Consider the following 15,449-nt stretch of genomic DNA (forward strand, 5'->3'; position numbering starts at 1 on the left):
TCCCTACACGCTCTGTACTGACATCGAGCAGCGAAGAGGTATCTTTTTAGCTATTTTTATATAGGGACATAACTGACCAGGCACAAGTTTCAACTGAGGGGGCTAAGCCCTATTTTGCCCCCTCGTTGAGCCGGGTATGAGGTTCTACATTTCTATTTGGTTTAAATAGTTAAGTTAACACTGAAAGCCTTTTATTATACATATCCAGAAAATGTATTCCCCCCCCCCCCCCCCCAATGTCATTCCGTGACGTCCCGACCAACAGTTTGGGAACCACTGCTCTAGATGCAACGGATGACAGTCAATGATATCCACTGGTGTAAAGTACTTAAGTAAAAAAATTCTACTTTTACTCCACTAAATTTCTAAAGAAAATACTTTTTACTCCATACATGTTCCCTGACACCCAAAAGTACTTGTTATATTTTGAAAGCTTAGCGAGACAGGAAAATGGTCCAAATCACGCACTTATCAAGAGGTCATCCCTACTGCCTCTGATCTGGTGGACTCACTAAAACACAAATGCTTTGTTTGTAAATTATGTCTTAGCCAGGGGCACACTCAACACTATCTGTAAATTAAACAAAAAAAGAGCATTGTGCCGTCATGTTAACGTAATATAAGGAATTTTAAAAGATTTTTTTACTTTCCATACTTAATTGATCAAGTAATAGCTAGTATACTTATTTTCACTTTTACTTGAGTAATTGTCTAAGGTGTCTTATTTTTACTCAAGTATGACAATTGGGTACTTCTTTCACCTCTGATATCCACAAGAAAGTTTACCATTTGGTGAAATGCACTGGTTCTTTACTTGTTGTTTTATAAACAATTGAGTAATTAAACCTTGTATTTTGGGTTATGATAAAGACTGTTGTGTTAAGCTCATGAGGCATTTATAGATAGGTCTATGTTCTTAAAGAATCAAAGTAAATATAAAAAAATGTATAATGACCATTGAACTGTTTCCCAAATCTTAGACTGTAGCTTTAGGCCAGGGCTGCCCAACCCTCTTCCTGGAGATCTACTGTCCTGTGGGTTTTCAGTCAACCCTAATTTAACACACCTGATTCTACAAATGAGTTAGCTCCTCAACGAGACCTTAAGTGTTTTTATATACTTTTTATTTTGAATCCTGCGGGTGTGGGGATAAGTTGCTGTGAGCGCGGTTATCTGTCCCGGGATCGAGACAGATTCCGTATAGGGGGAAAGACGCAAAAGCCCAGCTAGCCTAGCTGGCTCGGCGGTCTCGAATGGAGGCCGCTATTGAACGTTTCCCGTGTTGCAGGAGCTGCGTTTACTTTGCTTTGTTCAGGGACAATGTGGACCGCGCTGACTTTCAATATAGCAACTGCTTGCTTATGTAGGACTACAGGAGCGAAGTAGCAATTCTTAGCCAGCAAGTAGCAAACTTACATATGCTACTGGGGATCCCACGCCCACCTTTTTCATCCACCCTAGTAGCCGGACGCCACTCTGGAAGTTACGCCGCCGTGTCGGCTCTCCACAGCCGACTGGCCGGTGCTGGGCAGGGTTCCATCCCCGAACCCTTCTCTGGAGAACAGAGCTGATCTCGACCCAACCAGCCATGGAGGTACGTCACTCGCCGTGGAAGTCGAAGAAGGCGTCCTCTGGTAACGGGGGTCTCCATGAACTGACACAGACCAGAAACGGCTTTGTCGCCCTGGGTCCAGAGGTTCCGGTGCCGCCTTCCTTGGTGGTTTCCCAATCAAGATCGGATCCGGAGCTACCTGCGTCTTGGTTCTGTCTCCCTCTCAGGTGGCGTCTACCTCGGGTTCAGATCCTCTGAGCTCCCAGCCTCACCAGACTGTGAGGCTGCCTGAGAGACCGGCCCATTCAACATCACCAGCTGTCATCATAGGCAGCTCTATGGTGAGAAACATCTCGGTCCCCAAGGCAAAAACCCTGTGTTACCCAGGAGCACGAGTACAGGACATAACCAGGCTGCTTCCAACTGTTCTACCACAGATTCTGGGAGCTGACACTGTTGTAGTCCATGTGGGGTCAAACAACAGCAGGAGGGCTAGCTCGGAACATTTGAAAATGGATTTTAAAGAACTGATTAAGCATCCCCCTTTGTCCTCCAAACATAATGATCGTTATGGCCAAACAGTTATATTTTTCTTTTCATCAGACCAGAGGACATTTCTCCAAGAAGTACCATCTTTGTCCCCATATGCAGTTGCAAACTGTAGTCTGGCTTTTGTATGGCGGTTTTGGAGCAGTGGCTTCTTCCTTGCTGAGCGGCCTTTCAGGTTATGTCGCTATAGGACTCGTTTTACTGTGGATATAGAGACTTTTGTACCTGTTTCCTTCAGCATTTTCACACAGTCCTTTGCTGTTCTGGGATTGATATGCACTTTTCGCATCAAAGTACGTTAATCTCTAGGAGACAGAACATGTCTCCTTCCTGAGCAAAATGACAGCTGCGTGGTCCCATGGTGTTTATACTTGCATACTATTGTTTTTACAGATGAACGTGGTACCTTCAGCCATTTGGAAATTGCTACCAAAGATGAACCAGACTTGGCGGTCTACAATTATTTTTGAGGTGTTGGCTGAGTTTTCTTTTGATTTACCCACAATGTCAAGCAAAGAGGCACTGAGTTTGAAGGTAGGCCTTGAAATATACTGCTCAAAAAAATAAAGGGAACACTTTAACAACACATCCTAGATCTGAATGAAAGAAATAATCTTATTAAATACTTTTTTCTTTACATAGTTGAATGTGCTGACAACAAAATCACACACAAATAATCAATGGAAATCCAATTTATCAACCCATGGAGGTCTGGATTTGGAGTCACACTCAAAATTAAAGTGGAAAACCACACTACAGGCTGATCCAACTTTGATGTAATGTCCTTAAAACAAGTCAAAATGAGGCTCAGTAGTGTGTGTGGCCTCCACGTGCCTGTATGACCTCCCTACAACGCCTGGGCATGCTCCTGATGAGGTGGCGGATGGTCTCCTGAGGGATCTCCTCCCAGACCTGGGCCAAAGCATCCGCCAACTCCTGGACAGTCTGTGGTGCAACGTGGCGTTGGTGGATGGAGCGAGACATGATGTCCCAGATGTGCTCATTTGGATTCAGGTCTGGGGAACAGGCGGGCCAGTCCATAGTATCAATGCCTTCCTCTTGCAGGAACTGCTGACACACTCCATCCACATGAGGTCTAGCATTGTCTTGCATTAGGAAGAACCCAGGGCCAACCGCACCAGCATATGGTCTCACAAGGGGTCTGAGGATCTCATCTCGGTACCTAATGGCAGTCAGGCTACCTCTGGCGAGCACATGGAGGGCTGTGCGGCCCCCCAAAGAAATGCCACCCCACACCATGACTGACCCACCGCCAAACCGGTCATGCTGGAGGATGTTGCAGGCAGCAGAACGTTCTCCACGGTGTCTCCAGACTCTGTCACGTGCTCAGTGTGAACCTGCTTTCATCAGTGAAGAACACAGGGCGCCAGTGGCGAATTTGCCAATCTTGGTGCTCTCTGGCAAATGCCAAACGTCCTGCACGGTGTTGGGCTGTAAGCTCAACCCCCACCTGTGGACGTCGGGCCCTCATACCACCCTCATGGAGTCTGTTTCTGACCGTTTGAGCAGACGCATGCACATTTGTGGCCTGCTGGAGGTAATTTTGCAGGGCTCTGGCAGTGCTCCTCCTTGCACAAAGGCGGAGGTAGTGGTTCTGCTGCTGGGTTGTTGCCCTCCTACGACCTCCTCCACGTCTCCTGATGTACTGGCCTGTCTCCTGGTAGCGCCTCCATGCTCTGGACACTACGCTGACAGACACAGCAAACCTTCTTGCCACAGCTCGCATTGATGTGCCATCCTGGATGAGCTGCACTACCTGAGCCACTTGAGTGGGTTGTAGACTCCGTCTCATTTTACCACTAGAGTGAAAGCACCGCCAGCATTCAAAAGTGACCAAAACATCAGCCAGGAAGCATAGGAACTGGGAAGTGGTCTGTGGTCCCCACCTGCAGAACCACTCCTTTATTGGGGGTGTCTTGCTAATTGCCTATCATTTCCACCTGTTGTCTATTCCATTTGCACAACAGCATGTGAAATGTATTGTCAATCAGTGTTGCGTCCTAAGTGGACAGTTTGATTTCACAGAAGTGTGATTGACTTGGAGTTACATTGTGTTGTTTAAGTGTTCCCTTTATTTTTTGGGGCAGTGTATATTCCACAGGTACACCTCCAATTGACTCAAATGATGTCAATTAGCCTATCAGAAACTTCTGAAGCCATGACATTGTTTTCTGGAATTTTCCAAGCTGTTTAAAGGCACAGTCAACTTAGTGTATGTAAACGTCTGACCCACTGGAATTGTGATACAGTGAAATAATCTGTCTGTAAACAAGTGTTGGAAAAATGACTTGTCATGCACAAAGTGGATGTCCTAACCGACTTGCCAAAACTATATTTGGTTAACAAGAAATTTGTGTCGTGGCTGGAAAAACTAGTTTTAATGACTCCAACCTAAGTGTATGTAAAATTCCGACTTCAACTGTAGCCTTAGAAACAAGGTTCATGAAGTCAATAACTTGCTTGTAACAGATGACATTCATATTCTCGCTGACACTCACTTAGATAATACCTTTGATACAGTGGTACATTGTTATAACATCTACTGAAAAGACAAATGCCAACGGAGGCAGTGTTGCGGTCTATATTCATGTAACAGTGTAGGTTCCGTCCCTCTCTTCGCCCCAACCTGGGCTCGAACCAGGGACCCTTGCACACATCAACAACTGACACCCCACGAAGCATCGTTACCCATCGTGCCACAAAAGCCACGGCCCTTACGACGCAAGGGGAAACGCTACTTCAGGTCTCAGAGCGAGTGACGTCACTGATTGAAGCGCTATTAGCGCACACCACCGCTAACTAACTAGCTATTTCACATCGGTTACATTCAGAACCACATTCCTGTAAAGCTTAGAGACAATCTAATGTTAAATACTGTTGAAGAACCAGTAGCCATATTTACATCTGGCTCACCTAAAGCCTGCTCTTGTGGGAAGCTGTTATAGACCAAGTGTTAACAGTCACTGCGTTGAAACAATGACTGGTAAATTATCCAGAAAAGTGCTAAAAAATAACCCATATTTACATATGTAGCCTAAGAAACAAGGTCCATGAAGTCAATAACTTGCTTGTAACAGATGACATTCATATTCTGACCATCTCTGAAACTCACTTAGATAATACCTTTGATGATACAGTGGTAGCAATACATGGTTATAACATCTACCGAAAAGACAGAAATGCCAACAGAGGCAGTGTTGTGGTCTATTTTCAGAACCCCACTCCTGTAAACCTTAGACAATCTAATGTTAAATACTGTTGAAGTAATATGGCTACAGGTTCATCTGCCTCACCTAAAGCCCATTCTGGTGGGAAGCTGCTATAGACATTTAACATTTACATTTAAGTCATTTAGCAGACGCTCTTATCCAGAGCGACTTACAAATTGGTGCATTCACCTTATGATATCCAGTGGAACAACCACTTACAATAGTGCATCTAAATCTTAGACCACCAAGTGCTAACAGTCAGTATCTGGATAATATGTATGCTTGATAATGTATGTGATATCAACAGAGAAGTACATTTTCTGGGTGACTTAAATATTGACTGGCTATCATCAAGCTGCTCACTCAAGAGAACTTCAAACTGTAACCAGTGCCTGCAACCTGGATCAGATTATCAGTCAACCTACCAGGGTAGTTACAAACAGCACAGGAATTAAATCATCATGTATTGATCACATCTTTACTAATGCTGCAGAAATTTACTTTAAAACAGTATCCAAATCCATAGGATGTAGTGATCACAATATAATAGCCATATCTAGGAAAACCAAAGTTCCAAAGGTTGGGCCTAATGGTGTATAAGAGGTCATGCAATAAGTTTTGTAGTGATTCATATGTTGATGATGTAAAGAATATTTGCTGTTCTGTGGTGTGTAATGAGGAGCAACCAGATGCTGCACTTGACGCATTAATGAAACTACTTATTCCAGTTACTAATAAGCACGCATTCATTAAGAAAATGACTGTGAAAACTATTAAATCCCCTTGGATTGAGGAGTAATTGAGAAGGATGAGGCAAAAGGTATGGATATTAAGTCTGGCGGTGCAACTGATTGGCAAACGTACTGCAAATTAAGATATCATGTGACTAGACTAAATAAAAAGGAAAACTACACTATGAAATAAAGTGATAGTAAAAAGCTTTGGGGCACCTTAAATTAATTTTGTGAGGAAAAAAGCGAACTCTGCTCCATTCATTGAATCAGATGGCTCATTCATCACAAAGCCCACTGATATTGCAAACTACTTTTTAATTACTATTTCATTGGCAAGATAAGCAAACATAGGAATGACATGCCAGCAACAAACGCTGACACTACACATCCAAGTGTATCGGACCCAATTATGAAAGACAAGAATTGTACTTTTGAATTCCGTAAAGTCAGTGTGGGAGAGGTGAGAATTGTCTATCAACAGTGACAAGCCACATGGGTCTGACCAATCTGGATGGAAAATTGGAGGATAATAGCAGACAATATTGCCTCTTCAATTTAAGCCTACTAGAAAGCGTGTGCCCTCAGACCTGGATGGAAGCTAAAGTCATTCCGCTACCCAAGAATAGTAAAGCCCCCTTTACTGGCTCAAATTGCTGACCAATCCGCCTGTTACCAACCCTTAGTAAACTTTTAGAATTTTTTGTTGTTGACCATATACAATGCTATTTCACAGTAAACAAATTGACAACAGAATTTTGGCATGCTTATAGGGAAGGACACTCAACAAGCACAGCACTTACACACATGACTGACTGGCTGAGAGAAATTGATGATAAAATGATTGTGGGGGCTGTCTTGTTAGACTTCAGTGCAGCTTTTGACATTATCGATCATAGTCTGCTGCTTGAAAAACTGTGTTATGGCTTTACACCCCCTGCTATAATGTGGATAAAGAGTTAGTTGTCTAACAGAACACAGTGGATGTTCTTTTAATGGAAGCCTCTCAAATATAATCCAGTTAGAATCAGGAATTCCCCAGACTAGCTGTTTAAGCCCCTTGCTTTTTTTCAATTTTTATTAGCTACATGCCACTGACTGAGTAAAGCCAGAGTGTCTATGTATGCGGATGACTCAACACTATACACGTCAGCTACTACAGCGACTGAAATGACTGCAACACTCAAAGAGCTGCAGTTAGTTTGAGTGGGTGGCAAGGTTTAAGTTAGCCCTAAATATTTCTAAAAGCATTGTATTTGGCACAACACTCACTAAACCTCAACTAAATATTGTGGAAATTGAGCAAGTTGAGATGACTAAACTGCTTGGAGTAACTCTAGATTGTAACTGTCATGGTCAAAACATATTGATGCAGTAGTAGCTAAGATGGGGAGAAGTCTGTCTATAATAAAGCGATGCTCTGCCTTAACACTATCAACAAGGCAGGCCTTTGTTTTGTCGCACCTTGACTACTGTTCAGTCGTGTGGTCAGCTGCCACAAAAAAGGACTTAGGAAAATTGCAATTGGCTCAGAACAGGGCAGCACGGCTGGCCCTTGGATGTACACAGAGAGCTAATATTAATAATATGCATGTCGATCTCTCCTGGCTGAAAGTGGAGGAGAGATGGACTTCATCACTACTTTTATTTATGAGAGGTATTGACATGTTGAATGCACCGAGCTGTCAGTCTAAACTACTGGCACACAGCTCGGACACCCATGCATACCCCACAAGACATGTCACAAGAGGTCTCATCACATTCCAAGTCCAGAACAGACTATGGGAGGCACACAGTACTACATAGAGCCATGACTATATGGAACTCTGTTCCAAATCAAGTTACTGACACGAGCAGTAAACTTAGATTTAAAAAACACCTTTATGGAACAGCGCGGACTGTGAAGCAACAAACATTGGCGCATACACACACATACACATGGATTTAGTACTGTAGATATGTGGTACTGGTGGAGTAGGGACCTGAGGGCACACAGTGTGTTGTGAAGGTATTGTAATGTTTTTAAAATTTTATAAACTGCCTTAATTTTGCTGGACAGGAAGAGTAGCTGCTGCCAATGGGATCCATAATAAATACAAAACTAGCTGCATCAGATATGCTAAATTAGGGTTGGACTGAACCTACAGTAGAGCTTCAAGAAGAGGGTTGGGCAGCCCTGCTTTAGGCTATGCTTCATTGAGCTTGTCTGTAGTAAAGAAAGTTCTGGAATCATTTCTCTTGTCATGGTAATGTCACCACCTCGCTCTGTATTTTCAGCCCAGCAGGAGGCGCAGAGGGCCTTCTTCTATGTGGAGAAAGCCTTGCAGGACCAGAGGCAGAAGATTATCCAGGCTGAAGGAGAGGCAGAGGCTGCTAAAATGGTGAGCTCTGAAGAGGAGACTCCACTCAACAACACGCACAGTTAAAGCCGGTCCCACATCTCTTCCTAACCCTTCAATGTTATATATGAAGGGTCTGGATAGATTTAGTGGAAGAACCTCTACAATATTGATTCCACCTTTACAGATCTGCAAATATTTAAGGGCTTAGGCCAAATGGAGTTTTTGGGAGCCATTTGGACCAGTTGTTACACATTCCCTTCCACTCATGTTGGTCTACCATACAGCTGAGTACACACACTGCTGTATCCATAGACATGGATGTATTATTATTTTATCTATTTCTATGACAGCACATCACACTCTTGTGGTTTTTAGGTTAAACACTAGTGAGCTTTTGCTCTTAATTTTAATCTCAGATGTGTCCAGTCTCCAGTGGTGTGTGTGTGTGTGTGTGTGTGTGTGTGTGTGTGTGTGTGTAGATAAAATTTGTGTTACAAAATTCTGGTCGTTTTCCAGAAATCCCATTTGGAAGATTCCCGGAATCAGAATGGGATAAGCAGGATTTCTGGAAAACCAGGTCATTCTGGGAAAGTTGCCAGAATTTTGCGACCCTAGATAAGATGGTAATGCTGAATAAAAATGCACTGCAGGTATGAGACTGTTCATTGATTTTTGTCTTTTTAAAAATGCAATACAGGCAGTGAGTAATGCATCTCCATTTTTTGTAAAAGCAATGCTTAATTTTTGCCTTCTCCAAACGGATGTTCAGTTCCTCTGTTTACATCAGTTGTAGTTCCATCTCAAACAAGATGCCAGAGACCTTTAGTCTCAAAAGTGATGAGCGCCTGTCTACCTTGGGAACTCTACATCTATATTCTTGTCGCTTTAATCTCTCTGATCGCTCTGAAGTGTTTGGCGAGATCAAGTGGATACTACATTTTGCTCACTGACGCTTATTTACGTTTCTAGCCGTTTTCAAACACAGCCGATGTCTGTCAGGCTTTATTTTCTGTCATGAAATGTTTGGCTAAAATAAAAAAACACTAAAGTTACCTTCTGTTCACCTTAATTTTAAACGCATGAACCATTTAGGGTCTACACATCGACTAAAAAGAACAAGTGAACTGGGTTTATCCTAATTTCATTCACTCTTTGAAATACCTTTCCGGTGCTTTTAGGACATGTGCTTGCCACATTTAACTGACCCAATTTATGAGTTGACTAGTGTGATTTGGGATCATGGCTGGATCATAGGCAGAGTCAGACCAGTAAAACCTGCTGGATGTGGACTAGGCTATGCCCTCCGGGGTATATTGAGGAACCAAGATGGCATACATTAACCCATTTGCATTTTCTTATTTGTGTAACTGTAGTTGGGTGAGGCGGTGACAAAGAACCCTGGCTATCTGAAACTCCGGAAGATCCGAGCGGCTCAGAACATTGCCAAGACGGTACGGAAATCCTTTTTTTTTTTTTTTTTTTTTTTAATCGTTCATAGGCCCTGTTTTAAAGTTCTTTAAGATTGCATTCTTCCTTCCTCCCTTACCTAATCTGACATGGTGGGATTGGTGAAAGCTATGTGATGAAACCATTGTTACATCTATCAATTTGTGTGAGATCAGTGAAAAGGTAGGAAGGAAGAATGGTCAAAAGGGCCATAGTGATGTTTTTCCTTAGCCCACTAGATGGTGCACAATGACCACTTTCTAAAGTAGGATGCATCTGGATTTTGATAGTCCTATAGGCTACATTTAAATAAAGTGCAATGAGAAACCATTAGGTCTAGTTTTGTACAATGTCTTAGGGCTTTCTAAAGGTTTCTGGCAAGGAACATAACTTGCTTGTAAATGTTGATAGGGCTATGTAGTCTGTCCATCCTTTGCGCTGAATCTTTTTGCATATTCTGCATGTGACTTTGGTCAAGTCTGCTGGCTCACCTTTTTCATTTGGCCTGAAACCGAAGAACTGCAGAACTTGAAGATGTGCTTTTCTTTCTCACCAAGTCAGCTGTCATTTTTTTCTGATTTAGCGTAAGGTAGGCTGTACTATAGTTACTAAGTGAAATCCCGTCACTTCCTCATTTTTTTGTATTTTAATTTTTTTAACTTTTACTGTCGGAAAGCAACCTAATGGAACAAAGAATATTGCAAATGCGCTTACCCAGATGAGCAAGATGAAATAACATTAGCCTACACTAGATACGGCTATAATATTTGATTTCAAAAGGTAGGCTAATATATGAGTAGTTTTATGGACAAGAGAAACGGCCCTTCCAATTTGAAAATCATTCTGCAGCCTGGACTAGATAAAAAAAAAAATAACTTCACCTAACACTGTTTTGAACAATGATTTAATGAGATTGTTTGTGCCTTTCGTAGCCATTTGAATAAGAAGAATGACATTATGCACCAAATCACAGTTCTGGTATAACCAACGTTCTTCCCGCAAATTGTCCCCTCTGTGTGCAACTTTTTATTTTATTTTTTATTTTATTTTTTACACGATACAATCGTATATCCACGATGTTTGGACAGGACGATGGGACAATGTCATTCCAGACATTGCCCAACCCTACTAATGTGTTTGATCTCTAGGTGGCGACATCGCAGAACAAGGTGTACCTGAGTGCAGATAACCTGGTGTTGAACCTCCAGGACAACACAAGCAACAGCTTCAGCAAGTAGGTTCCCTTCTGTTCCCCTAAGACTGTTCCTATTTACCTGGGTCGTGTTCATTAGGCACCAAATACAAGACAACAGGCTGAAACAGGGCAGAATTACTTAGACTTGTCCAATAAGAAATTCTCATTGTTTTTCGTGTTGTAAAACATTTTCCTTTGGGTGCCCTTATTAATTTATTTTATTTGTATAATAGCACTTTGGTTTAGTTTTAATCTCAAAGTGCATGAAATATTTAAATATATAATCATATATAAATAATCATATTAAAAATATAACAAACAATAAATATGACAATATAAGACTATGATATACACAGTTGACGAAAGGGGAAAGGTGGGCCAGGGGTGGAAATAAGCCTTAAAGGCTCAATGTAGTCAAATGTGATTTCCCTGTGTTTTATATTCGCACACTGAGGTTGGAATAATTCTGTGACATTGTGAAAGTTATGATGATGCCCTTTTAGTATGAGAGCTTTTTGAAAAGACACTGTGAAATTTCAGCCTGTTTTGGTGGGATGGAGTTTTGACCTGCCTGGTGACAAAACCAGGCGGTAAAGTAGTTAATAAACCAATAAGAAAGACCGTTAAGTCTCTTTGCTCATAACAGCTATTATTCGCTTTTCCCTTTCCCCACTCAGACCAGTCCTAGCAAAATGATTGCTTGAGAAATCACTCTTTGCTAAGAAGCAATTAAAAAAAATGTTTTAATAATTTTAATTGAAAGCAATCATTGGTAAGGTACTTAATTGTTACCCAGAAATGATTTGATATTGAGATGAAAATGGCTGCATTGGACCTGCTTTAAATGCCCCAACAGTTTGAGCAGGTTGGGAGAAATAGGCTGGACGAGCCCTGAAATTATCAGCAAGGCTGTTCAAGAGACGCTTCCAGAGATTGAGGAACAATTGAAGACCCCTGAGTCAGCCAGTGTTCCTGCGATGCTTCCAGAGATTGAGGAAGAATTGAAGACCCCTGAGTCAGCCTGTGTTCCTGCGATGCTTCCAGGGATTGAGGAAGAACATGAATTGAAGTTCCATGAGATGGTCGTTGTTCCAGAGACATGGAGTGAGGCAGGAGAATACCCGGTCCCGGCGGGTCCTGGGGAACTGGAGCAAAATGGCGAGGCTTGAACGTAGGGTGCGTGGATGAGGAGGGGTTAAGACAATTTCTTACCCAATGGTGAAGAGATGGTACTGGTAAAATGCATGAGAAAGAATAGTCCTTTATTTGATGAACTAAAAATATATACAAAGAATATCATCAAACTGTACCTGATTGCTTGTGAACGTCCTTGTCATAAAATGTAGGTTTCCTCTTTTTATTGATACTCTTTTCTTTTTTTCAGTTTATCGTTGCCAAGGTAAAGGGAAGCGTCCCTGAAGAGTGTATGCATTCCGTATCTTCAATTTGAGCCATCTCTACACATTATACCTTTTCAACACTGGTCCTGGAAGACCCCTGTGCATACAGGTTTTTCTGTCTAGTCATTCACTTGAATTATGTTCAATTTTTCTTTGAAATGGCTTTCCACATATGGTATCATGTTACAGTTGCCTGGCTTTACCTCGTATTTAAATGTAATGATGTACAGATTAATAGAAACCGGATTGTACCGGGGTCCTCACGGACCAGCACGAAGGAGCACTTACTTGTAAGGACCAGTGTACCGTTTCTACAAAGTGTCTATCTCCTTGTCACAGTGCCTAGCTCTTGGCCTGTATTCACAGAGCCTCAGAGTTGGTGTGCTGATATACAGTAGCATTAGTTTTGCCTTTTAGATTATATGGAAAGGGGGACCTGATCTCAGATCAACGCTTTTTCTCTGAGATGCTTTTTGGATGTGGGCCCTGGTTTGAGTTAACAACTCCATAGTGGCACTAAATCAACTAACTACACAGCAGATGCAACCCAGTGGTTTCTTACTCTCCACAAGTGTCATCACCACCTTGCCTTTATATTATTTTGTTAAATTTACATGTGACAACGTCATGCATTGGAGAGCCAACCATAGATCCTACTCTGACATTTCTAGGAGACGGGCTCCTCTGTACTTTTACTATATTTGTGTTCTGTAACACTCAACATAAGCAGTTTTTGTCCTGGTTATACCTCTGTTTCATACCTGTTGAAAGTGTCATGCCGGATCTTCACGAAGTGTCATGAATGAATACCAATGAATCTTAATGTCCTGTGTCACGAAACATGTTACTCCAGCGTAATGCATCTAATTGTCATGCAAATATTTATTTTCTTTGGTTCATGTTTCCCCCCCTTTAATAAAAATTTAAAAAATCACTGCATTTCAAACTATTTGTTAGTCTTGGCTTGAGGAAAAAGGTCTTCATTATCCTAACTTGAAGCTGAAGCACTAAAATTGGGTTTGAATAAATGCATGTTTTTGGATCACAACAGTGGGTCTACGTAATCGCTAACGTCAGACTTGATACAAAACTGTTTAATCCCATATGCACAATAATATCAGGCTGTCCTGTGATGTCATGATACCATGTAACATGTAACATTTGCAGCCAGTATTTCAGTGTGTTCCATAACCCTTACACCCCAATTTGTTAAAGTAGCCAGTATATCAGATGCTAGGCTTGGGTGATATACCGGGTATTTCCAAATACTGACGGTTTGAATTTCCATACTGTTTAAGCTGTTAGGGTTATCGAACCACGATCAACTCCTGTCTTCCTTGAGCTCATTAATAGTAGAATGTTAATATCTGAAGATGGCAGAAAGGCTTGTCTCTTTTTGGCAATGACATGGAGTGGAATGTTAGCTAAAAAGACTGGTACCCAGACAAGACATTCAATCCACTCCTGGATCAAAATCCCTGTTTCCTAAATTGTGTGCAGTTCCAGTAATACCGTTTACCCCAGTATTGTACAGAAACACTATGACTAAATTCTGGATACCGCCCAACCCTATCAGATGCCATAATGTGATTTTTGTAGAGCAAAACATTTGAGTGGGCATGACCCCTTGTAGAAGATGGGATCTGTGAAACTCACTCCTTAGCCTGAAGTGTCGCCCATTGCGCCATTGAAAAGACAGTTTTCAATAGCCCGATGGGTTGGAATGCTTCAGGAGGGTGGTCAAGTGTGTTTGGGAGGCAGAGATACCGAGACGCCAACTCAGGATGAGCTGAATCAAGGGGATGCTGTACTCTAAGCATGCAGCGTGAAGTCCTTTACACAGGCTGCTTTTATTACACTGGCTACGATTTATTGGATTTCAGATCTAATTGTCACTGTTGACCCTGATTATTTTAGTAGTACTTTTCACACCCTTAAAGGGTGACCACTTCCTGATTTTGGCTTTGTTTTTACATTTAGTTCATTAAGAAATACTAGCAGCCATGACAAAATACAAAAGTGAGTTTTCGGGGTTTGGTTTGTGTGTGTGTGTGTTTGGGTAGGTGGGAAGAGTTAGCCAAATTATTTAGGCAATTAGCTTCATCTGGCTGGTGTGCGACTGTGGCAAAGTTTGTTTCACTTAGGCTATCCAAAGTGAAACCAATCTCCGTGGCTAATTAAGAACCGTCAATAAACTACACAATGTAAATGAGACATGTTGCACACCTTTTAGTTCCCATTAAGTTCTTTCAATATTTGTATATTATATTTGTACCATTTAGTTGGTTTAATTTTTAAATCATTGGAATTTTTGCATATTGTTCCATGTACCTGGGGTAAATTACCCTAACTTAGCCCGTTGGTGATATCCAAAGTTAACCCAAATGTACCACAGGCATTACGATCGGGTCATGTGCAGCTGCGAATTGATGATTACTTGTGCGCTGTGGGCAGGTTTGAAACAAACCCAACCTTCATTTACGTTGGGATGCAGTCATGACCACAAGTCTCAAGGCTAGTTCAACAAAAAACAGAGCGTGGGTTGCAGTCTCTCCTTGTCCTTAGACTGCTTTCAATATAAGGAAATAAATGTAGACATTTGGCTGAACTATCCCTTAAGCCAGTGTTTCCCAAACTCGGTCCAAGGAGTTCACGTTTTGGTTTTTGTCCTAGCATTACACAGCTGATTCTCCAATAACTAAAGCTTGATGATTAGTTGGTTATTTGAATCAGCTTTGTAGTGCTAGGGCCAAAACGTGCACCCCTTGCGTTCCCGAGGACTGAGTTTGGGAAACACTGCCTTAAGGCATACTATACTGAACAAAAAAATATTTAGTGTTGGTTTCATGAGCTGAAATAAAAGATCCCAGAAATGTTCTACACACAAAAGCTTTCTCTAATTTTGTGCATAAATGTTTACATCCCTGTTAGTGAGCATTTCTCCTTTGCTAAAATAATCCATAGAGGTGACAGGTGTGGTATATCAAGAAGCTGATTAAACAGC

The 15,449-nt window shown here is 41.7% G+C and overlaps 1 protein-coding gene across 2 annotated transcripts in view; it reads left to right on the forward strand.

The window, feature by feature from the left end:
• The window catches only part of phb2a (prohibitin 2a), a 31,879-nt gene extending 18,488 nt beyond the window's left edge, over positions 1-13,391 (forward strand). The window contains exons 7-11 of one of the 2 annotated variants that reach the window (XM_029704019.1): positions 8,340-8,443; positions 9,778-9,855; positions 10,999-11,084; positions 11,902-12,221; positions 12,430-13,391. In XM_029704019.1, the coding sequence (XP_029559879.1) occupies positions 8,340-8,443; positions 9,778-9,855; positions 10,999-11,084; positions 11,902-12,214 (581 nt within the window). In that variant the 3' untranslated portion in view covers positions 12,215-12,221; positions 12,430-13,391. The remainder of the gene's footprint in view (positions 1-8,339; positions 8,444-9,777; positions 9,856-10,998; positions 11,085-11,901; positions 12,222-12,429) is intronic. The other variant, XM_029704020.1, reaches the window with a different exon arrangement.
• Positions 13,392-15,449: the final 2,058 nt, after the last annotated feature.

Source organism: Salmo trutta, chromosome 21 (assembly GCF_901001165.1).
Source record: "Salmo trutta chromosome 21, fSalTru1.1, whole genome shotgun sequence".
In the NCBI taxonomy this organism is placed as follows: Eukaryota; Metazoa; Chordata; class Actinopteri; order Salmoniformes; family Salmonidae; genus Salmo; species Salmo trutta.